Source organism: Anser anser (genome assembly GCF_964211835.1).
Source record: "Anser anser genome assembly, chromosome: 1".
Classification (NCBI taxonomy): Eukaryota; Metazoa; Chordata; class Aves; order Anseriformes; family Anatidae; genus Anser; species Anser anser.
The window spans coordinates 39,036,251-39,060,275 of record NC_139720.1 but is presented as its reverse complement, the minus strand read 5'-3'; the positions used below and the strand labels follow the sequence as shown (position 1 = coordinate 39,060,275).

The 24,025-nt window shown below is 40.9% G+C and overlaps 2 protein-coding genes across 4 annotated transcripts in view; both read left to right on the top strand.

The window, feature by feature from the left end:
• Nucleotides 1-13,316, top strand: part of PTPRR (protein tyrosine phosphatase receptor type R) — a 144,348-nt gene extending 131,032 nt beyond the window's left edge. For both annotated transcript variants that reach the window (XM_083815138.1, XM_083815139.1), the window contains 4 exons: nt 589-699; nt 1,925-2,082; nt 5,943-6,056; nt 12,097-13,316. In XM_083815138.1, the coding sequence (XP_083671264.1) occupies nt 589-699; nt 1,925-2,082; nt 5,943-6,056; nt 12,097-12,190 (477 nt within the window). In that variant the 3' untranslated portion in view covers nt 12,191-13,316. The remainder of the gene's footprint in view (nt 1-588; nt 700-1,924; nt 2,083-5,942; nt 6,057-12,096) is intronic.
• A 640-nt stretch (nt 13,317-13,956) lies between these two features.
• The window catches only part of PTPRB (protein tyrosine phosphatase receptor type B), a 61,259-nt gene continuing 51,190 nt past the window's right edge, over nt 13,957-24,025 (top strand). For both annotated transcript variants that reach the window (XM_083815109.1, XM_083815108.1), the window contains exons 1-2: nt 13,957-14,103; nt 15,393-15,785. In XM_083815109.1, the coding sequence (XP_083671235.1) occupies nt 14,049-14,103; nt 15,393-15,785 (448 nt within the window). In that variant the 5' untranslated portion in view covers nt 13,957-14,048. The remainder of the gene's footprint in view (nt 14,104-15,392; nt 15,786-24,025) is intronic.

Sequence of the window (24,025 nt, the reverse complement as noted above, 5' to 3'; positions counted from 1 at the left end):
GTAACTGTAGCAAGATGGTTCATTGTATAATATTAATGTAATAGACAACTTAGGCCACGATTCTGCAAAACACTTTAACATGCACATTAAGTCCCATTGAATCCAGTAAGATCTAAGGGCACATTTGCATGGTTTGTTTTATTGTGGTTCAGGAGAGTAAACAGGACAAAAAGCCTTGTGAGGACAGGACAAATTCTAAACCTGTTGCTTAGAAGGAAGTCCCATTTAGAAAGAGTACACCTTATAAGTCTTCAGGATTTAACTCTGTGAAATAAGGAATGTTCTAGAAAAAAAAAAATCATCTGGAAGTTTTGAATCTGTAAAATAGTTCCTTTAATTTAACTTCACTGAGCCATTAAAAATAAAAACAGCTGTTTAAAGATTTCAGTGGTAGAGGTTCATATTTGGAAATTCAGATCCTGAAAATCAGGCCCAAGCCTACAATATTTTATTAGGAATGCTTCTATCATCAATAACACCTTGGTTGAATTCATCTGTACTTACGAGACAAAAAAAAACTGTTAAAAATTAGATCTTAATGTGGCTTCAGAGTCCAGTTTCCTGATGAGACTGATGTTTGCTTTCTAGAAATGTGTGCTCTATTGGCCAGAAAAAAGAGGAATCTACGGAAAGGTTGAAGTCCTTGTTAACAGTGTGCAAGAATGTGAGAACTATACTGTCCGTCAACTTACAATAAAGGTAACAGCCTGCATCTGAGAAGCATTGTTCCTAATGTTTTATGTTTTCAATGTTAAATGAAGTTAAAATGTTTTTTAAAGGGCATAAATTTTTACAAGAGGAGTAACTGAGCTGTGAAGCTCACAGCTGCAAGGTATAATTGAGACCAAAGCTGTGGAACACATCATATTGCTGCTTTGTATCATTCTGGCAATAAAAAAAAAAAAAAAGAAAAAGGCTTCAAAAAGAATGCAAATTTCACTCATTTGAATTATGTTTGCTTTGAGGCCCTTTTAGCATTGCCAAGATGATGTAAAGGGATTTTATTTAATGAAAGAACTAGCACAGCATGATTCAGAAAAAGATAAGCTGTCCATGTGATGCATTGAGTGCATTTATAGCCTATTTGAGAATGGAGAAATATAAGGAGTGCATAAGGAAAACTTCAGGCTTTCAAGGTTCTTGACTAAGCATTAACTGTCCGAAATAAGGCAGATGCTTCTCTTGTAAGCTACTCCCCACATTGGGCTTATATGCAATGGGACTGCAACATCTGCTCTTCCTGACAGAACTTTACAATAAATAATGAACTGGGAAGCTTTGGTTCATTTGGGAGATTTGGGGAGATTTGGTTTGGAAGAGGCAGTGAGAAGTGGGTAGAAGCCATATTGTCCAGGTTAGAAGTGTTCAAATGACCATAGCCTATATTTGCCCTCTTTGCTTGCTGAAATAAGTGGTAGCAGCTTCTGTTGGAGAGAACAGCTGCACAAACTGGGATATTTCGTTAATACAGAAGTGCAGTTCTTCGGCACCTTTAACTTAAATACTCTTTTAATTTTAGTGTCTGACCCTTATGATAATGTCCTTGAAAGGTAGCAGAAATATTTAATAATTTAGAGAGAATCAGGAGCCCAAATCCAGGTGGTCTTTTTTAACTCTACTGCTGACCTAACACAGGCCTCTGACAATTACCTCCTGACAATACGGACAGCAAGTCCATAGTTAGATGGACAGAGCAGGGCTTACATGGCTGGAAAAACAGGCAAGTTTTCAGGTGCGCAAACCCTTATTTAAAAGGTGTCCCTGGAAGCATGTCTGTTCCCCTCAAATGTATCCCCTCAGTCCAATAAAACCAAATTGTTAAATCTCTCTTAAAATGTTTACTGCCTTTTTACCATAACACTGAGAAAAATAAAAAGAATTGTTCACCACAAGTGTGCATATAAAACCTTGATGTTATGTCCAGCAAGGAAGTCAATCCCAGAGTGTGAAGCACTACTGGTACACATCCTGGCCAGACCACAAAACCCCTGACAGCGCCCAGCCACTGCTGCAGCTGATGCTGGACGTAGAAGAGGACAGGCTGGAATCACCCGGCCGAGGGCCCGTCATCGTGCACTGCAGGTAATTTGCAACCCTTTTCTTAAACAACTGCCACAGAAAATCACATCAAACAGTCCTCCTAAACAAAGAGCATATTGGGGGAAGAGAAAAATTCCCTAGGACTTCTTCATGCTAATTGGCTTTTTCAGCTCCTGAGGATTTGAGTTTTGCAGAGAATTTCCTTGTTTCTAGCAATCTTCTCTGAGACATTCTCCATTTCTGATAATGAGCTCTGTGTTTGAAAGACCAGCTGGAAAGATGTTTTTGCTTCTGTTTCTTGTTCATGATTTGCTTTCTTTTTTATCTTGTTGCATTATTACATACCTAAGACAGATGCCCCCATGACTTGTAGACTAAAATGTTGTAAGCAGCAGACATCGGGTACAAATTTGCAGACCAGAACACATCAGTACTAAAATTTGTGAACATTTTCACAAAGGCAGTTGGTTTGATGCTCAAGAGCAGAGTGTTATTAACACAAATTCTAATGAACACAATTTGCAATGAATGTCCTTGTAATCACTCTAAGTACGTCATACCCTTTTATTGTTTGTTGTTGATTCATTGCCCCCTGTTGCAATTTAAGTTGTAGGAAGTTGGACTGAATTTATGTATTGGTAAAAAAGGTAGGTGAAGCAAAACAGAAAAAAAAAATGAAATTAGTGTTTCTTTACTTGCTTTGTCTCATAACTGTGATACATCTCTTACAATTGGTATAGTACTATTTTTATTTTTTTCTTGAAGTACATCAAAACCAGAGCTTTTCATCTTGAGCCACTTCTTTTTTAACTCCATATTTTGGAGTTAGAGAAATGGAAGCCAGATTTAAATCACACATCATTTTGCAAAACTAGAATGTGATGAATAGGAATTTTCTAAATTTTATCCAGCTGTTTTTGTCAGGAATTGTAGTTATCCTAAACAATCCACAGATCTGTGGATGACCATTGAGGTTCCCGTTTTTCTAGTAAGGATCTTCAGTAATGAAGGTCTTCAGAGGAATAAGGTATCTTTCTGATGTGAGCGATATGACAACAAGGTTTATAATTATTCATGATCGAAGGCCTAGACCCAGGATTAAAATTAATAGATCTTCAGTGACAACTCACCTATCTATACACCACTACACAATGGTCTACAGAGTGGATAAACTCACTCATAATGCATTTTCTCATCACGTAGTTTCTTCCCTTTTAATATGAGCTGCCAGTGAGGTCATCCAGGTCTTACAGAGCATGTACACACTTTTAAAATCAGACCTGAGATACAAATGCACAATTCTCAGTTATTTCCAGAGAAGCATTACAGGGCACACTCAGGCATGATCCTTAATCTGAAATAGAAGGGCTTTAATAATCTCTTAAGATTTGGAATTATAACAAGTAAAAATATATATATATATCATTTTTTTATGTGCGTCTTCTTGTCGTCTATCAGCATAGGCTGCTGTCTTACACACTTCAGTGAGGAGTCCATTCAGGATTTAGGATATAAGGAGGACTTTACTCATTTCAGCAAAGCAGTTCCTGTTCTGCAAACACATGGAAAAATAATAAGCATTTGTTTTGGTCCTTGAAATCAGCAGATCTGATTCTCCACATACCAAGGAAGTAGACTTCCAAAGGAAGAAAGTTTTAAGTCCTTAAGAGTCTTTATAGTGATATTCTCTGGAAAGGTATATAAGCTTCCTCTCTCGCATTGCTCGTTTAAAGCATGTGGCAAAGATGGAAAATATCTCCTTAATCTGTCCTTTACATGTTCATTTAATACCTCAGAATAAGTTTGGGTTTTATGGCAACTAGGTAATTTAGGACCAAATATGTTTTAATTGATAGATTTCAGACACAGAAGGATTTTTCTTCTTTAAATTGATTGAATAAAGGAGAATTAGACACACAGAATTATATTCCACAAATGTAAAACTAATTTAGCCCCACTTAGTGAAACAAAGCTGACCAAGAATCTGGCCCACAATGCAATATTCTACTTCCCAGAAGACACAGTAATTTTGGAGGACTTATATGAGTTTCTTAAATGAGAATAAGTGAAAAAAAAAGTCATGCTCAGAAATTTGACACTGTTATTGCTGGAAAATTTTACTTTTCCTTCCTCACTAGCATAAACATGTTCTATAAAAAGGATACTGCCTACATCTCTTAATCCCAGAAGCTCAGCAGTCTACACTCCCAATTAGCTGACCATTATGAATGAGCTACTACACCTTAAATCCTGAAGAAGAAGGGAAAAATAGAAATATATATTATAGCGTTACATGTTTGGGTGCCAGAAAACACTTCAAAGTAAGTAGATCTCCAGATTTCTGGATATACCAGAAAAGAAATGTAAGGCAAGTGAAGAACTGTGTTGTTTTTATCTTGCACTGTCTGAAATAACGCTGTGTAATAAGATAGGACCTGCATGCTTGAGCTGAGGAAGAAAATACATTAGAAAACCCTAGCTTTTGTCTAATACATATTAAGGACTTGTCCAAGAACACTTAATCCACACACACACAAAAAAGCGCGGGGAAAAAATAACCCTTCATCATAGCCAAGTTTGGTTACATCTGAATTGTTTAAACTTCTTAGTCCCATTTTCAGGGATTTCAGAATATTTGAGGAAGAGAATAGGGGTATGCATCTAATGATAGATACTTGCAGATCCCTGTGTAAACTTTTTCCTCCTTTTGGATACATCTATCCCATAGATATTGATGTCCTGTCTGACACTGCCAGGCTGTCAGCTCGCAATCTTCAGTTTACTTGACCTTTTCTTACACTGCCAATTTGATGTCTTATTATCCCCTCATGGTTGGCTTAGACATGCTCATATATTTAATACTGCTGAGTCCTCTTGGAAATACTCACTTTGGAAGGAGTGAGCTTGCTTTTGAATCCCAAAAGCACTCCTATCTTTCATTCTGTGGTGAGTAGGTCATGATTTGTTTCAGCTGTAGCAAGTGGACATACTCCTGGTAACGCTTTGCACTCATATCAAGCTCTCATCTGGGACATTCAACACATCCTTCCTGGCTTTAGTTTAAATAACTCTTGTAGTGCTTTTATGAAGCAGGTAGCACTCATACCCGTTGCAAAGATGAAGAAAGCAAAGTCTAATGGCTAAGTATTTCTTCTAAAGTCAAGCCAAATGGAGACCTGGACCCCTGACTCCATGTTTTAACTATTTTCCTCACATTTTCCTGGCATGTAACATGACAAGGAAGAGCTGTACTGAATTCCACATTACTTAAACAAGAAACAGAGTCAGGCAGAGATTGTCAAAAGTGCTGGAAGCTCAGGGAGTAAAGATAATGCCAAAATGGCTGTTTCCAAGCAGGCATCAAGAAAAGCTGAAGTTACGGTATCAAATCTTTCTCCTTCCTACAGAATCACAGGAGAGGGCATTAACTTCATCAGCATGGTTCTTGGTCCTTTCACCTTCATGGTTAGAGGTACAGTTAACAAAACTCCTCTATACTTCAAGGGCTTCAAACATAGAGCCCCATTGACTTTTGCCTTAGGTGGGCTTTTCCTCCAGCTCAGCACATATCTCCATCATTTGTTTGCATTGTGCTATAGAATATCTGGACTTTGTGGTGCTAACGGAGATTGTTTTATTAACCACACGCTTTTGTGCAAACTGGAATCATGTAAGCCTCACAAATTGCCCACAACAACTAGACTGATGGAACTGCACCCTTTCATTTCTACCTACAAAAGTGAGCTGAGAAGATGCCCTTACGAGTCACACACCTAGGAACTGTTGGTTCTAACAATTTCCTGCTTCATATTTTTAGTGTTTTCATATCTATGTAGTGTTTTCCAGTTAACTCCTTTGATCTGTGAGTTCCATTCACCTATTAAATTTTGCCTTCTTTTCAGTGCTGGTATAGGAAGAACTGGTTGTTTTATTGCCACAGCCATTGGTTGTCAGCAACTGAAGGAAGAAGGAGTTGTAGATGCATTGAGCATTGTCTGCCAGCTACGAGTGGACAGGTGAGTTCCAGAAGAACTGTAAATCAATCAGATAACATGAATTTCTTTAAAGTGACACCTGAAGTTTTCTACATCTTCGCAGAAAGTGTCTTGTAGCTGATACAATATCTGAAACCTGTTACAAAATTATAAGAAATATGCAGGAGTCAAGGTCTTCATAAAAGTCTGCTAGGCACCAAAATTAATTATTCAGGTTGCTAAACATCTAACATGCATATGGGATGACTTAATAATTGCAAATAACTGTGCTAGATTTTCTTGTGGCTCCAGCTGACCTGCTTCTCCTTCTGCTGATTGCAAAGGAAATTTTCCTACGTGCACCATCATCAGCTGAACTAGTCCAACACAGAAAGCGTTTGTGTAGGCTACTCTACCCTTTCTAGGCAAAGAGTTATTTTTGTTTATACTTAAGGTCTTTCAGGACCCCAATTCCAACTGCTGTTAACAGTACAAGGAGGTTACATCACTAACACCTAGAGCAGGGACCTGCCTTCTGTATGTAGGCCATGAGCAGGGACATGGATAGTGTTGACGTTAGTACTCCAATCATCTCTAGCAAGAGAAACACAGAATTTTCCGTTCCTATCCTGGCAGAAGAGTGGGGAATTTTGTATTTATTTATTTAATTTTTAAGATAAGTATTGTTATACTTTATGATGATGCATGTGTCTCAAAAGTGGTTTCAGAGCTGAAATAAGTGTGCAGTGATTGGAGTCTCCCATGTGAATTGACTACCCTACGTTGCAGTTGTTGACTGAAAGTGAGCCTGTAGCTGCTCTAACAACAAATTGTGGGTTACATCAGCACAGGGCACTCTCTAAAGGACAAAGAAATGTTCTTATGTCATCCAGATACCAGAGAATGGGGGAAGGAAACATAACCCATCTGCCCGGCATAGTCCATGTCCTAACATGGAGAGGAGCCAGACTGAGACTGGTTTACTCTTCAGTAATGACTCTGAAAACCACTTCACAGCTGAATGCTGCTTTACATGGAGTGGCTGCTGTTGGTTTTGCTGACTGGCATGACAGCATTAGCTGAGAATTCAAAATTACTTTCATATTTAGATCCTGATTAAGGAATATTGTTTTCTGGGTGAAACTGGATGACATTCTACTGAATTAAATTCTCCTGAGATGGCAGTCCTGTGGTTGCTGGGCATTTGGTGCTCCTCTTTTCCCCTCCTGGAGCTTTCTGCTGCCTGCAGCATCCCACTAGGTCAGAAGAGACACGGGGCAATCAGGAGGCAAGGACTGTCTTTGAGCCTGGATTGACAGGGACATCCAGGCTCACTCAGTGTGTAGTTCACAGCAGAGAGTACCAAGTCTGATGCTGCTGCTACTTCCTTAGCTGCACTGGAGGTCCTTTTGAATCGGGTTGGCAGACTAACCCAGCTTAAGAAAACAGCAAGGCATTTGCTGCAGAGTTTTCTTAAGTCAGATCAATTCCCTGATTGAATTCACAGCTTGGGAGCAGGGCTTGGAAGCAGGAACGCTGTAAGCCAACATTGTTGCAGAATGCTTTGTTTTGTAAAACCGTGGCTGAAGAAAGATTTGTGTTGGAAAGGAGGATGTGGGTATTGTGTACAGTGCAAGCTGCTGGTTTGGTTGGACTTTTACTTCTTATTCTGCTTACAGAAACAGGATTTTGTATAAAGTAAACAAACAGGGTTGCACCAAGAACAGAGGAGTCTTGCAGTAGGTACCAGGTTATATAATATCCTTCCAAGAATACTAACTGTTTCTGACATACTTTTCCTCTTTACATGGAAATGACCCATAAGGGGTGCAAATACTGAAAAAAAACTCAGGTCAAAGGGACAATACAGGATTTTTGTGTTCTGAAGCATTCTGAAAGGTACCGGAGCCACAAACTGCTAAAGGACCAGAATCCATATAGCTGACTGTGTTTATGCATCACCTCCTCTGCCCTTCCCCTCCCACACACCTTCATCAGAGTGGAGAATGTAATGTGATCCTTACAGGGCAGCATGAGCCACTTGGAGTGCAAAATTCTCCAAGGGGAGTTCCTGACCTGAAAATCACAGCAGCAGAAAAAGATGGAAGAGCTGAGGGAAAAAATGCTTACTCTGTTTTAAATTATCAACTCCACGTTTCCAGTGCTCCATCCTGATTATCTATTCTTCTTGTTTTAAAAAGGCCTGTATTTTTCTTCCCCATTTTAGTATTTCTGTTATAAGTCAACTTTTTTCTCATTGCTCTTATGCTTAATTGTAGAGAAGTGAGGGCAAACTCTGTTCTCAGCTACATCAGTTTTTATTTCAAATATTTTATTATTATTTCAGCCACAGGAAAAATGTTCCAGATTTTCAGCATTATTACTGACAACACAGTTTGGTTAAGTATATCTGGCTAATGAACTTTCTTATATGTATTATGATCCTGGATTACCTTGGAAAAAGAATGGAAATCTGACCTAAGTATAAACATCGAGCACGCTGATGTCAGTGACACAAAGCTTGTTATAAAATCTAAGTCTTGTGGTTTGTGCATTTTGATATTTTTTCAAGTTTCAGATTATTTAAATAGACTCCAGAGATCTTGGTGAAGGCTCCTCAGCTCTACATATTCTCAGGTATTGCCTGAGACAAAAAGTATGTTTGTGTTTTAATTTTTGAAGACATTTTTCTGGGCAAAACTCAGTACACCAGATACTCTTTTTTCTTTCCTTTTTCCCGTTGGCCATATTGCAGGATGGCTCTTGCTCACCTGGCAGTTAGTTTCTAGTAAGGATTGCTAAAGCAGAGCTTAGCAGCCATTGCCAGCCCAGCCAGACTGCAGGTTCATAAAGTAGCTGAGTATCACTGTAACATGCACAGAGCTCCACGAGATCAACTTCTCCTGGTGAGCCAGTCCAGACATGGGGATATCGGCTGGTGGTGTGTGAGAGAAGGTCACTACAAGTGGTTTGAAGCTGGCATCCCGCTAGACATGGCTGCAAGAGCTGGCTGTGGCCATAGCTGTGTTGCATTTCAGTTGCTAGCGTGGCCAACATGAGCAATGAGGTACAACCAGGAGCAGAGCAGGAACAGAAATGAGGCTTTGATCCTCATGAAGCTGGCCAGCAGCAGGCTGAAATTTATTCTTTGTACATCAGATTGCCCTCACAAAAAGAGAAAACTGAGTGTCCAGAGTGCACTCTGTGAGAACCAAACAAGCATACAGATAAATTGCAGATAGTGGCAAAGAGCTGTGCTGAAAAATATATTAATTAACTGCCTATGAAGCCCCTCTAGAAACAGAGAGATATAGAGATACATAAATAGAGCTCCAAGAGGGAATGGTGTGGGAGAGAGCTGCTCCCAATTACAGTATGTTTAGGTGCTGTGTTCATCTTAGCTGCTAAATGTTAATTATGAGTTTGCTAAGAGTTGAAAGGATCTGGCAGCAGTCATCTGAGCAAAACTAACATGAGGAAATGGACCATCCACTCAAAATCTTGACCCACGTTGAAGAAATAGCCGTGCTCTGTGTGGCTTCATAGAAAGACAGACCCTCAGCTCAACTTTATTTTTTTTCCACTTCATTTTTTATGTTTTACAACAGAAACAGGAAACGTTTGATGTGAGGCATCTTCAAGGTTTACTGTGATATCGAGAAACTTTGCACATTCTTAACCTTAAAGGCACATTCTTGGAATGACGTCCAATAACTTTGCTTTTGGCTCCCCAGACAGGATGAAAAGAGTTTCCAGTGTGCGTCAATTCATTGTTTAAGTGTTTTGACTAATCGCTTCAGGTTAGAAAAAAAAAAAATTCCAAACGCCGCATCACATTCATTGTGGAGCGGACTGCATCCAGCTGCACTAGCAGCAAGCCAGAGGGCAGGGAACAAGCCCCTGCACCATGGCTGCTCAGGCAGACCTGGTTATGGTCCCCAAACCCACTGGGCACCAGGCTATGTTTCTTCTGAGCACCACCCCAAAGAAGCAGCGAGCCCAGCGGCTCGCGGAGGAGCCGAGCAGTGGTGGCTGGCAGAGCACGAAGGCTGCAGGCCCGGAGGTGCCGCAGCTGCGGGTCCATCCCTCCTGGGCACTGGGGACAGGGGAGAGGAAACCTCCCTCCCTGAGCAGATTTCCTCCTGAACACTCTTCCTAAAACCGATGTTTTAGGATCGCAGATAATTCCTTGATGTTAGGTGTGGGCTCTACACAAGAACAAAGGGGAGAATCCCACGTGTGATAGCGCTGACAAGTTGTCCGAACCTCCAAGACTTGAGTGCCCCCTCAGCTGACAGGGATCCGCACTGCTCTGCCCACACAGGGTTTAGGAGCACCACACCACCTCGTTTTTTCTTGGAGCAAATGCAGTAGAGCTGGGCTCAACCCCAGACGGGCTTTTACATGTTTTCTCAGGGATTTTGTGTTACTTCAGCTCAACAGAGGTGGGTGCGAGGGTCACCTCCACAAACAGCCTAGTGCAGCCAGGCTAGTTTTAACCTTCCCTTCCTGCCACGTGCTCCTCCCTGGATGCCTTCTCCTCCTCCACCCCTCCTCACAGTGGATTGAAGCTGGGGAACGCGCTCCCCAAGAGTGTGTCCTGGGGGACACGGAGCGAGAGCGGCTGGGAAGGGGCTGCGTGGGCCGGGCAGGACGCAGCAGGGAGGAGGAAGGAAGGAGGCCAGGCAGCACGGAGGACCAAAACAAAGCCCTCCCGGCACCTTTGGACTCTCACTGGATCTCCAAGCAAGAGACGGGTGCAGAGTAGAGCGGCTGCAGGCAGCCAGGGGTTATGAATTTGTGGATGTCTTTGTTGGCAAAGCGAAGAGGCAGTACTGAGGAAAGTGGAAGGACCTTATGGTTGTAGGTGGACTTTTCTAATACTAAAGGACAACATTTGTTGAGGCAGTGTTGCCATTTTTCACACACCTCTATACTGGTAGACCATTTTGTTGCTGCTACCCCTGAAAGCGATCGCATGGGAGTCTGTCAGACCTTCTGCTGTAAGCTGCCTGGCTTTTACATTGCTCTGGATCCAAATCCCCCTCTGAATTTCATTGCTGTAGTGAAGGTTTAGCTTATGCCAGACACAATACACATCACAGAATCACAGAATCATCTTAATGTCATCCTTCCATCTAAGTCCATTCATCCCCCCAAAGGTAAGTAGTTGCTCCAGGGTAAGCCGAGGATGAGCTTGTTGCTTTGAGTACACTGGCAGGTGAGAGAAAGTGGAATTAAGTAAACCTGAGCCTTCACTCAATGAGAAGTGAGATCTGAAAGACATTAGTACTGTTGGAATGAAGCTCTGTTCAATTTCCGAGCTGAATGGTAACACTCATACTAAATATCACACCTACCTCCTGTAGGACATCATCCCCTTCCTACCTCACTGCAACTGGCACTGGACATGTGGGACTTGATCCTCACAGTTCAACCTGAAAAAGGAATTGTAATCAGTTGGATGTATTAAATGTAGGCGTCAAATCCAGTGTGGCTGTTACTAGTCCTTTTTATGGTCAAGTTAAACTCTGCTGTATTGTTGGTGCTAAAATGAGTCATTGCTGTAAAATTTCTTAGGTGGCTGCTGTTCAGACAGGATGCATTGTAGGCGTTAGAAAGAGGACAGGAAGAGCTGTTCTCTGTACAGGCAATCTGAGGGTCAACGAAGGTTACATTTTTAGTAAAGGACAAAAGAGAAAGGCCAGATTCTGAATATTCCCTTGCTCCATCAATGGTAATGATGATTCCTTGTACCTGGTCCTCCTTGCCCAAGCATCTGAATGAATTTCTCTATGAATGTATTGAATTTGAAATGTAGGTTTTAACAATGTAAACTGTGCCCGGTGTTTCTTCTCTGTAGTTCTTACTCAGATGGTATCAGGACCGGTAGTTCATGCTGTACATGTAAATCATGAAGAATGTACTTCTGCTTAGGCAAATCTCCCACTTACTCAAGCAAACTCTAAGTCAAACATTGAGGAAAGTCCTTGCATTATCTGGTGGTGATAGGGCTGGCATGGACAGGAGATTGTTGCATTCGTAAGAAATAAGATTTCATTTTGCTGTGTTTCCTTTTCAGGGGTGGAATGGTTCAGACCAGTGAACAGTATGAATTTGTGCACCATGCACTGAGTCTGTATGAAAGCAGACTTTCTGCAGAAGCTGTCCAGTGAAGACAAGGAGGGTAAAACCGAATGTCAGTCTCTTGAGGTAATTTATTTCATTACCTACCAGCAGCTTCTTCAAGGAGTTTACTGCAGTGGGAAGAACGGCTTTGAAGCCAACTTCTGAAAGGATTGTGGACAGTTTGGCAAGAGTATAAAGATTGCTGGACCCTTACTGTATATGAATGTATTGTGAGCTTCCCAAAAATGATTTATAAAGAAGGTACCGTGCTGAAACTACACATGGATTTCACATATATATCTAAAGGTGGGTTAATTCTGTAATACTGGTATCTGCCATATGGAATGTATGTATGTGCTACTGCTGGAGTCAGCTGGACATTGGAACTTCTACAGAAGAAATGTTTATCAAGTGTATAAATGCTTTAGCGTTTGCAAACTGTCTTGTGAATGGACTGTCAACTGTACTGTAAAGTGCTATTACTGATTATGTGGTGAGCTTGTTTCTTGGCCACATAATATTCTTGCTGCTAAAATTGCAAGTGTTCAATTATGGATTTAAAAAAATGAAAAAGAAGATGAGATAAAATTAAAAGTCTTGTTTTTGAAAATATTCAAAAGCAGTCAATATTTTATATGGAAATATATGTTCTTCATACTATTAACTATTAAATGTGTATTTACCATAGGTCTTACAGAGCAGTTGCAGAGCACAATGTCTGTTATTCAATGTGTATGTATTTACCCTATACTGTTAATTGTCTTAGAACATGCTTCTGCTACAGACCCAAATCCAGTGTATTTGTAAATTGTGTAAGCCACTTTACTTTTAAAAGAAACTTTGTAGCATATATTAAATGGTAAGGATTTTAAATATTTGTCTGTCTTTTATTAATATGGGATTTTTTGCTTATCTTGTTTATCTGCTCTATCTCTTTCAATATGAGATAGATGCCTTTAGTGATATGGACTGTTCCATGACAGGTTATACAGAAAAGAAAATGCTGCTATGACTGTTTCCTTACTGCTCAGTAAGAATTTGCTTTTAAGAGAAATTCAAAGTTGGCATTATGACTTATAGCACTGGGAGGTCTGTTCACAGGGTATAATGAGTTTTTAATGCAGTGATGTTGACTTTGCTTCATACTGCTAATAAATTACACTTGATATAAAATATTTACTGAAGTCTCTATTTCTGCTTAGAGCAATGCGGCACACACTCTTGTACCCCCAAAACAGACACAGACCAGTACAATTTGGTTAGATCCCCCAAGACTTCAGACCACAGCAGAGTAAATCCAGATGACACAGGCAAGCTCCTACTGACACTGAGCAAAGCGGATCACCTGCTGAAGGCAAATCAGCATCACTGGATCCTCCAGGGGAGTTTGTGTAAGACCTGGTACAAACCTCAGAGCTCTGCCTCCTCCCCTTCCCCTTCTCCTAGCCCTGTCTTCTTGGCTTTTAGGACTTGTGGAGCTACAAATATCAATATCAGGAGTTTGCTTGATTACATATCAAAAAGAAATGTGTATGTGTTCCCTGGATAATACAGTATATACCTATTCAGCACCATCCAGATCACCTGCAGGCTCATAATTTCACAGGCAACACATTACACAAAAGTACAATCCCTTTTCTTTGGACTTTTAGTCTAAAGAGATTCATCGCCATCTCTTCTAGTGCCCCACGTATTTGTATTTTTCCAAAATAAAGCAACTAGTAAACTCTGAAGAATCATATGAAACGACAAAGTGGTGCAAAACTCCCCAAAACAATTGAATAGAAGGAAGTGCTCGTCACTGACTTTTTCCCCCTGTGAAGGCACATTTCCTTCCTAGCCTTCGCTTCACTTATCTGAGGTGTTTTTTTTTTAAGAGAAGCGTGGGGAGTTGCTAGAGGGAAAATGGATTCTTTAATTCACGTCCTGGTTTTTACCTGTTTTGCCTTGATGTCCTCAGGTAAGTGTCTCTCCCCACCTCCCCTCCACTGTATTGGTCTTTCTGCCCCACCAGGGCAGCCGGTGACTTACAAAAACCGAGTCACTTCTTCGGTTGAGTCCATACAAAAGGAACGGGGGGCAGGGCCAATGTAGCCTGTTCTGTTTAGATTTCTTTCCACAGGAAAATAAACTGTCTTTTTCTATGCTGGATATAACTCTTATTTTTTTTAAGAAGATCTCATGCTAGACTATGCAGGGGTTGAGCTCTGGGACAAGCTCTTCGAAAGGGAGGCTCCTATTTTTTAGTCCTACTTTGTGAAAATTCCAGAGGCAGGAGCTTTCTGTGATGCTTAGTTAGAAACTAGCTATATCTGTTAAAACAGAGGGGTGAAAAACCCCAGCCGAGGGAAATAGGCATTGATTTTATCACCTTGTAACTAATAAGGTTGGAAAAGTTTGAGCAACACATTATAAAAAAAATGTAAATAATATGGGGCAGAGAGGCTGCCTTTGAAACATCCAGTTCTGCGCTCTGTGACATGTACGGGTTTTGTATTGGTAACTTCGGGGCTTTTTGATGAATGAGTTGTAGTTCTGTTCATTTAAGTGTTTGTTGTATGTTTTTAAAGTATGGTGGCACAAAGAGCTGATCTGATGTGAATCAGGGCGGTCACAGAACTAACAGCTAGAGACATTGGAGTAAATCCTGTAAGAGATATACTTCCTATCAGTAAAGAGCCTCCATTCTTGTAAAGGCACGGGCACTGAGAGACACACAGATCTAGGAATGTCCTTTTGTATGTTTTCTTCACTAACACTGAGTTTTAATAAATAATTTGCAGGCAGTAAATTAGATTGTAAAAAGACTGGGCCATAAAACTGAAAAAATACTTGAGAGCTTTTGTAGATCTCTGTATGCTTTCAAGCAGAGGAAGTGCAATATTTAGAACTGGTATTTAAAGTTAGAAGTTCTTGGATTTATTTTATATACAGATTTTGGTGTGTTGTTGTTTTTTTTTCTTTTTCATTTTTACATATAATGAAGGTCAAGGTAAGGTTTGTCACAACAGTTTGCTTTTTGCATCCTCACTCTTTACATTACCATGAAACAGTGTTTGCATCATGTGGGTTGTATGCTTGGTGTTCTTTTAAATAGGTTCAGCACAAGGAAAGTTCATGAAAAGTTCAACATGTAGAAAGTGGGAAGAGATCTTTATTTGCTGACATATTTTAAATCATCAGGAATTTGCTTTTTGTTAAATAACCATATGTAATCTATTGTATTTTTCTGGGATTTTCCTCTTCCAGAGGGGTTTCTGATTATCCATGTGCAGAAACAGCAGTGTCTTTCAGAAAAGAAAGGAGTCATTATGGAAAAGTGCAGTATGACCAGCCCCAACCAGCAGTGGCAGTGGATGGCCGATGACAGGCTCCTCCACGTGAAATCTGGCCAGTGCCTGAGCATCTCCACACGCTCTGCACTGTCGTCTCGCAGCATCATCGTTGATTGCTCCCAGGCAGTCAGGTGGACTTGCCACGAGGAGGATGGGCTCCTGAAGGTGGCCAACAGCTCACTCTTTCTCACAAAACAAGGTCAGAAGGTAATGGCCAAGCAGAGTAAGAAATATCTTCATACATGGATGCAGCTTGAAGCCAGAGAGATGGGAAAACCTGTCTATGTAAATCTGTGCTCAAAGCAAGGTGAGCTATTCCTTCAAGGAAGTATCCTGGAAGTTTTGGTAGCAAAAATGTCTTTTATATTTAATCAAATGTTACAAACTGTTGTTTTATTCATATGGAAAAACATTTTTCATAGTCAAAAATGCTTTTAGAGAACAAAAAGAACAGCTGAGATTAGTGCTGTCTTTCTGACAATTGGTGTGTTTTGTAAAGCCATTTTGCATTTTCAGGATGTCCCTCCTCTTTTCTACTCCCAGTCTTTGGATCAAAGTGCTTATGTGCAATCTCAGCTCACTATTTTGTGTCATTTCCTTTTACATTTTTAAACAGAAATGTGGGTTATAATTCCTAATAGGTTTTTTAATATGGATGTGTACAAGTCCTTCTCCTCCCCATTCATTTTATCATCCAAATGCATATTCAATCTTTCAAGAGCAAGAAGACATCTGAAAATCAAATACAATTATTGCTCTGATTAACCCAAATCATGGTTAGAAGAATCATTAATCCATGATTAGAAGAGCCATATGGCTTACACATTCATGTGTTTACACAGTGTCACTCTGCCTTTAGATGAAATATCTGTAAGAACACTCAAAATCCTGAAAATAACGAACTAAATCAAAAATCTCAGAAATTCTTGCAATAACACTTAGATATGAATGAGTCTGTGCACATCCTTCTGGACCTGTGAAGTTACATGTTTACATATCCACAGCAAAAAGGAAGGTATGAAGGTATGAACATTCAAACCAAAGGAATGGTTTGAATGTTAATTAATAATGTTTTCCTTGATGTCCTCTTGTCAATCCTTCATTTTGACCATTTCATCCTTTTGATATTCTGCTTGCACACTTTTAAGCTGTTCTTCATGGTAAATAAGAGCAACCTGCACAGTTAAGTGTTTTGCAGGGAAATGCACCATTTATTCTTGTCTTTACAGGATTTCAAAAATGTTTCATGATCCAATACTTTTGCATATGGCCAAGTTTCCAGAATGTTTGAAACAAATTGCTTGTTCTTTCTAACCTGAGAATGTTAAGGCATGATTGACAGCTGATCCACCCACTCCTTGTAAGGCTGGATATCTTTTTTTTCACCCAATTTGCACTTGCAGAAATCTACTCACAACAGCAAGAGTACTCACCTGAGTGGAGGTCCAAAAAGACAGCTTGCAGAATCAGGGAATGGAAAATTGGCCAAGATGCCATCCCAGCCCGCCCATACATTTTAGAGATTAAAAATGCAAAATCATTTGAAGTCCTGAGTATAGGGTAAGAATGGCTTGCTTACTCAAAGACACCATGAAGAGTTAAGGTGAGGTACCCAGGCACTATTCATTTCTGTAGATAGCTGGGTAAAGTGTGGCTAACGTTTAAAACCTTGCATCCTTTTCTTATTCATCCTCAGAGGAGCAATTTAAGACCAATGAGAACTGAGTTAGACGATTGTCATGTAGTATCAAAGCACCTTCTCATCTATTTACTGTGCACAGTTCTTTAATGAATTTACCTTAATTTTCCTGAAATTCTCCCCATAAGGAAAGCTGTTGTTCCACTTTCAGAGACTCACTGTATCAGTTATCGTCTCCTTTCTGACAGCTCTGGGAAGCTGAGAAATCAACAATACATTATGATCCACAGTACCTAACTAAGAATTCTAGGTATGTAAGAAGCTCATATAGAGTAGAAGTAGTGCGAAGAGATGCATTTTTAAAAATAATAAGGATAAGTACTACAAGAAAAAAAAAAAGCCTACAGTGCTGGTCTCAATGGTCATATGAGTGTCAAAAATTTCAATGTTGAATTCTTAAAATTAGTCTTCCAAACACATCTGTCTAATTTCAGTGAAAGCTGCTGTGGATCAGCCTAAAATAACATATTCAGTCTATATTTAGATAAGATAGTAAAAAACTGAGCTAAGTCTTTGGAGCTGAAATGGCTGTATGTTTTTCTACTCCTGAGTAACACCATATTTTATTATAATTTACTCTCGTTGTTTTCATAGTACTCATAAAAAAGTAGAAATATTTTCACAAAGGAATAACTTACTGAATTACATCCCAAACACCTTATCAGCTCAGATAAAGTACAAGCTCCAAACCCAACATCTGCAACTACCTTTTGTACTGGAACTACTTCAAATGCCAAGCATGAGTTTTCTGAGCTTGGATAAAGTCTGAGCTTGGGTTTGGATTTCAAATCAGACGTCTAAGATGTGTTTGGATATGTAGTTTTTGCTACAACCCTGACCTAAATGACTCTGTGGAAATCACGATCAGTTTACACGTGTATCCCGGCTCTGTTCAGTCAGAGCTCACTTTAAATCTAGCAGCAGACAGTCTGTCTCACACAAAGCCATGGCTGATTCTGGCAGCTAGCTGAAACAGCTGACACAACGAAGGCTCGCCAGGTATCATCTCCCTTGATTGAGATGGTGAGACTTTGGTTCTCATCACGTTCACGAGGAGATTATGGGCAGAAAGATGCATCGTCCCAAAAGAGCTAGGGCCTTCTTTTCAGCAGCAGGAACCTGGGGTCAGAGCTCCCCTAAGTCCAGGATCCAGGAGAAGGAAAAGGAGTGTAAGCAGGGAGGAGGAAAGCATGGAGGAGCTGGATGAAGGCAGGATGATGAGGGAGTGGTGGCACTTGGAGAAACAGAACACACCTAAGGAGCAAGGTAGAAAAAGAAAAGAGAGCTTAAACTCATTGGAAGCACAGTATGTCTGGGACAGAAGGAGAAGTAAATTCTGCATGTTAATTACGATAATCAACTAGTAGTTGGAAGTGTCCTCATGAGGACAGCGGAAGAGCTAGGCAAAGTATGGTTTTGCACGTAGAGAACTGGCAGACTTGAAGGACTCTCAGGCTCCTATTTTGTATTTGGAGGTATTACAGATTTGCACAGGAACTTTGCACACAGTAAATCATGTGATCATTACAAATTACTGGCAATGTTATTTGAGAGGGGCTAAGATCTTCACTTATGACTGAGAACAGCAAAATCTGTTGCATGCAAATAACAGATAACCCAGAGCATCGCAAATAAAACACAATAATGCTGTTGTCACTTCTGAGAAGCGTAAGCAATTCTTACAAGTCTTTTTTGTTCTGGGAAGATTAGTTTCACTAAAATACGCAATTACAGATCAGAGGCAATGCCGTCTGGCACCTCAAATATTATCCACAAACTTCAAAACCACCGCAGACCAAAAATTATTCACTAAGTGGAGAATGATTTCAAAGAGGGAAAGGTATATGCTGAAATTATTCACTGAGCTCCAGAGAGTGACGTGCAACCTGTAGAGCAGTGTGGACACAGAAGGTGACATGAACTGTTCTGTAATGTAATATTCTGTGCTGCATTTCCCTTCTGCTGTATCATATACAGTCGGGACATCTCCTGAAGTAAGTGTAGCTGCAAAACCCTACAATTGTGGTTAACAGGACTAAGCCCCGTTCAGAAGAGAAGCTGACTTTGTAGAGGAGCATGGCTTTGTTATTCACTGTTATGTGCCAGGTCCTTAAAAGCCATAGTGGGATCTACAAAGACATAAAACAAAATAGTCAAGGAAGTCTGAGCATGAGCTTACTCAGTTCACATCCCATTGCTTACATCAGTGGGTGAGATGGAAGGAAGAGGAGGCCAGAGCAGTGCCCAGTCAGAGCATGCTCCAAAACAGCCAAGAAGCAGTATCACAGAGTCACAGAATGGGTTGGGTTGGAAGGGACCTTAAAGCCCACCCAGCTCCAACCCCCTGCCATGGGCAGGGACACCTCCCACCAGACCAGGTTGCCCAAAGCCCCATCCAGCCTGGGCTTGAGCACCTCCAGGGATGGGGCATCCACAGCTGCTCTGGGCAACCTGTGCCAGGGCCTCACCACCCTGTGAGTAAAGAATTTGTTCCTAGTATCTAAGAGCACCAAAGAAGGGTGGCAGAAACACAGAAAAAGATGCAACTCTTAATCATTTTTGTCATCATGTTACATCTCCGGGCCTTCATTTTTCAACACCTTCATTGTTGACAATGACTACAACAATCCATCTACAGGTTTATAACAAGTTGGGCTTTTGTATGTGTACCCCTTACACTTTTCTCCAGAATGAAATAGACGAGGAAGAGTGAACATATTCATTTTACCTTTGAATTGACTCAAAACATTTTTCCTAAAAAACATTCAGTCAAACCAGTTTTGATCTCCCTAAGGTGTTATTTTATAGGGTTTTGAAAGTAAAAGAGTTTGCTAACATCTATGTGAACCCATGAAATACTAAAAAATACTTGAATCTTCTTTCTTTGGTCAAAGCAATGTATGGATGACCATTTTTGCTCAGCTCCTTCTGGAAAAAGAAAGACGTCAGTGTCAGATCCTTGGATATAACTACAAATCCTTGCACACAATCCAATACCATACTGAGAGAAGCTCAAAGATAAATGTGTTTTTACAGTTTCTAAAAAGAAATGGAAAAACCTGCAGTGTAGTCCAGGTCTTTTGTTTTGGTTAATTTTCAAAGTCTCAGTGAACTGTAGTGCAGACAATGTAGAATAAAAACAGATAAGCTCCTATCATAGGAAAAAAAACATGTGGCAACATAAGCAGCTTCCCAGAGCAACCAGGAGGATGGCCAGTCCTGCTTTACTATATCGTCTTGAGCTGCAAATGCTAGCAAAGATGACAGTTGCAGACAACTATACTGGTAATTTTCATGATTAAGTTCTCTCTTTATTTTGCATGGATCTCTGTGTAGAGTATGGAGAAGGTTTCAGCTACTAGATATCTAAACACCAGTGTCTAAAGAAAGGGCTTAATTCAGTTGTCTCAATATAGTGCTTTCATGCCATCCAAGGTGCTCCATTCCTGACCTCTAACGGCATACCCACAGAGACATCAGTCTTCCATAGGTCCTCTGAGAGCCCTGAGCAGCTCTCTCAGGTGCCCTAGGGCATCTCTGATCATTCTAGGTGTCCATGTTCAGGCAACTGAACCAAGCCCTAGGTGTCTACGTAGTATCTACCTTTCTAAATTCTCTTCAGTAGAGACGCAATCCATGGAGTTTATGGGGTCCTGGTACCTTGCAGTGACCAAAATACCACTTCAGGGTGAGCTGGGGCTATTTGGAGAGTCAGAAATAGGGCTGATAGAGCTATGGTATTATCACCGTAGTTATCTGGGATGTTCCACCAGTATGGTGCTGTAAGAGCCTCCAAGTGGCTACTTCAGCATTTCAAAAACAAGCAAGTACAGGATCAGCTCAGGATTACTGGAGTTTTGATCTCTCTGACGTGAGATGCAAGCATCTCTAATCTCTACAACCTTTCAGATAAAGAAGACGTTTTTCTAAAGTAGCATACATTTTACAGTTTTCAAAAGCATGGGGAAAGAAAGGCCATTCAGTGTATTTTGGTTTTCTGTCACACTCCTACAAGCAACAAAAATCCAAAGTGTATATATATATATATATATATATGTATATGTATATATCAGAGAGCCTTTATTTTTGCAGTCTATTTATGAGTTAGTAGACAGCTAGAAAGATAATTCATTTTCCTGCACATATAGAGACCTTAAAACAACCCCTTCAAGTTTAAAATCTTGCTGTCAGCAAATTAGATTCAGCCTTACGCAGCATTTTTTTCTTATACAACAGATACCTGAATCATTTGTGTTTTCAGAAGCAATTCAGCCTCCATTTTCTGAAGCTATGCTTTAAGGGTTGGGCGCACAAATAGTATGCAAGCAGTTTCAGAAAGCTGCCCCACGCTGGCTCACCTGAGTCTGAAGGCACCACCACAGGTTCTCAGCACCTGACAAGTAACCAGGGATAGATGCACAGCGCCCCTGCTCATCATGCATACATGGCGTATGGATTTCCTTTTCTTGTAAGCATCCTGCTGCTGTGCAGATGGATGCAGTCTGCAGTACATCCCATGGATGAAGTATGTGCTTAGTCATAATGCCATAATTTCTGCTGGGTGTGCTACTGATGATTACAATGCAGTGATGATTACAGTTCACACACTGTATATCATCCAGCCACTAGTGATCAATGTCAGTGTCAGTTCTGCAGCTCTGTTCCCATGAACGGTTTCATGACTGATTTCCAAAGAGACTGCTAGAACAATGTTAAACACTTGCGAGTAATCCCACTGTTGCAATTCCTGTGTACTTTGCTGATGTACAGATAGGAGGTGAGTTTTTTTCTGGATAGAAATTTGTGCAGAAAAGTAGTGCAGAAATCTGTTTGCTGGGATCTTATAATACAAAATTTTCTTTCATAAGTGCCTGCTGCTGAAGAAGGGATGTGAGGGCCCTTACGCTAGGACTGTAGTGGCTTTACTTAGAAAGCTAGTATAAACCTGAATCCTGAATTGCTTGAAGTGAGGGCGGATTTGGACCCTGTTAGTCCAGTGTAGCGTACATGAGAAGCACTGGTATGTATACCTGAAGTTCCAGGATGGCACAGTGCTGTGCCCAAGTCGTTTCCATCTGCAGGTTGTAGGTTGTCAGCCTCTGACTGGGGAGATCCTCTGTCTTAAGAAAAGGAGCCAGGTGGTGCAGTGACTGAGCGCTCATTCGTGGGACCTCCTCGGGCTGGTGGCACATTTCTGAGGGCCAAGCATTTTGCTGCCAGTGGGGTTTTTGGGTCAGGCTCTCCCCTCGGCTCCTGGAGTGCCACTTACCCACTGGATGCCAGGTCCCATAGGTGCCTCTGGCAGCACCGTTGTCCCTTTTACAGAGTAGCAGCTTTCCTAAAACACAATTGGCACTGGAATGTAATCGTCTTCCTGTTGGAATGGCTGCTATTTGTCTGTAAAGAAAGCCAAGATTTTTTTTTTCAAATGTGCTTTTAAGTTGGGTGTGTAAATCTATATTTAGGAACCTCGCTGCGTGGCCTTTTTTCCTAAGCGGCTGCTGACCACTCAGATGCCCTTTTGTTAAAGCTATCTTTCTATCAGTAGCCTACTCCCTGCTGAAGTTGGAGATATCAGAGAGGCACAGAGCCAGCAGGCCTAATTCTGTCCTAGTCCTTGGGGCTGTCATTTCCACTTGCCTACTGCAGACTTTCAGAGACCCCCAACCAACAGCAGATCCTCAGGAACAAAGACCTGAGACTAAGCCTGGACTTGTGTCAGCTGAAGGGCTTACTTCTGTAGCTGATGACAGCTTGAGCACACGGCTGCCACTGCCAGACTCTTCTCCATCCTTTTGATGTGGGACATAAAGGTATTGTGATGTGGGACCACAGCAGACTTCGCACCGTAGGCACTCTGCAGGGGATTCTGCAAATACAGCAGCAGCAGCATGAGGATGATCACACAGTGTTGGAGCAGACCTGAGGGTCTGACAAAACCCTTTGCACTGTAAAGGGCTACTTTCATTGTAAAATAAAGCAGAATTAGGTCTATAGTATTATTTTCAGTGCCTTGATTTGGAAAAATATTCGATCAACAATTTTTGTAATGAATTGGATACCTGGTGATTTTTATTTCCAGAGAAACACAGTTAGATAAAAGGAGGGAAAATGTATAAAGTGGGTATCCTCCCATCCTAGCAAACCAATCCTTTTCAAGAAGATCCAGCACTGCATACCTGGTGAGCACACTGTGCTGTCGAGTGCAGGTGACGCTTGCATGGAAGTGTCACCTACAAGGGCTTACAATCTCACTTTTATTTCTGGATGCAAACGAGCGTACTGAGAGTTTCATTAAATAAACATGTTAGCACGCATAGTTACACATATACAAAAAACAAAAAAAAGACTTCATATAAGCTCACCCACTGATCCTTTGGGTAAAGAGGTAATCACACATTGGCCTGCTAAGACATAATTGCCCACCAAGTAATTACATTTGTAAGCTTCTGCTTCAATTTAACACAGTCATTACTTTTTTTTTTTTTCTTTTTTTTTTAGAGGGCTTGTGAGCTAAAATTGTTATAAATGGCAACCAGCCCAGTGGCTCAGCAGCAAAACAAGGCTCTGTCATGTTGGTAGACCCCAGTTCAAGGACAGACAAAGTGTCTTGGGCGCTGGGCCAACACACACGAGCTGTGCTCCAGCAATGGCAGGGCAGCTTTTTTGTGAGAAGGGGCCAGCGAGTGATTCCAATCGCTTAGCTGAAATGTGATGCTACCAGATGTAGAGGCCACCACGGATTGAACCCTGCCCTCACCGCCACAAAGAAAGGATATTAAATACATACCAATGGGGAGGAAGAGCCGTGAAAATGTGGAGGAAAAATGTGTAGTAAAATCTTTCCT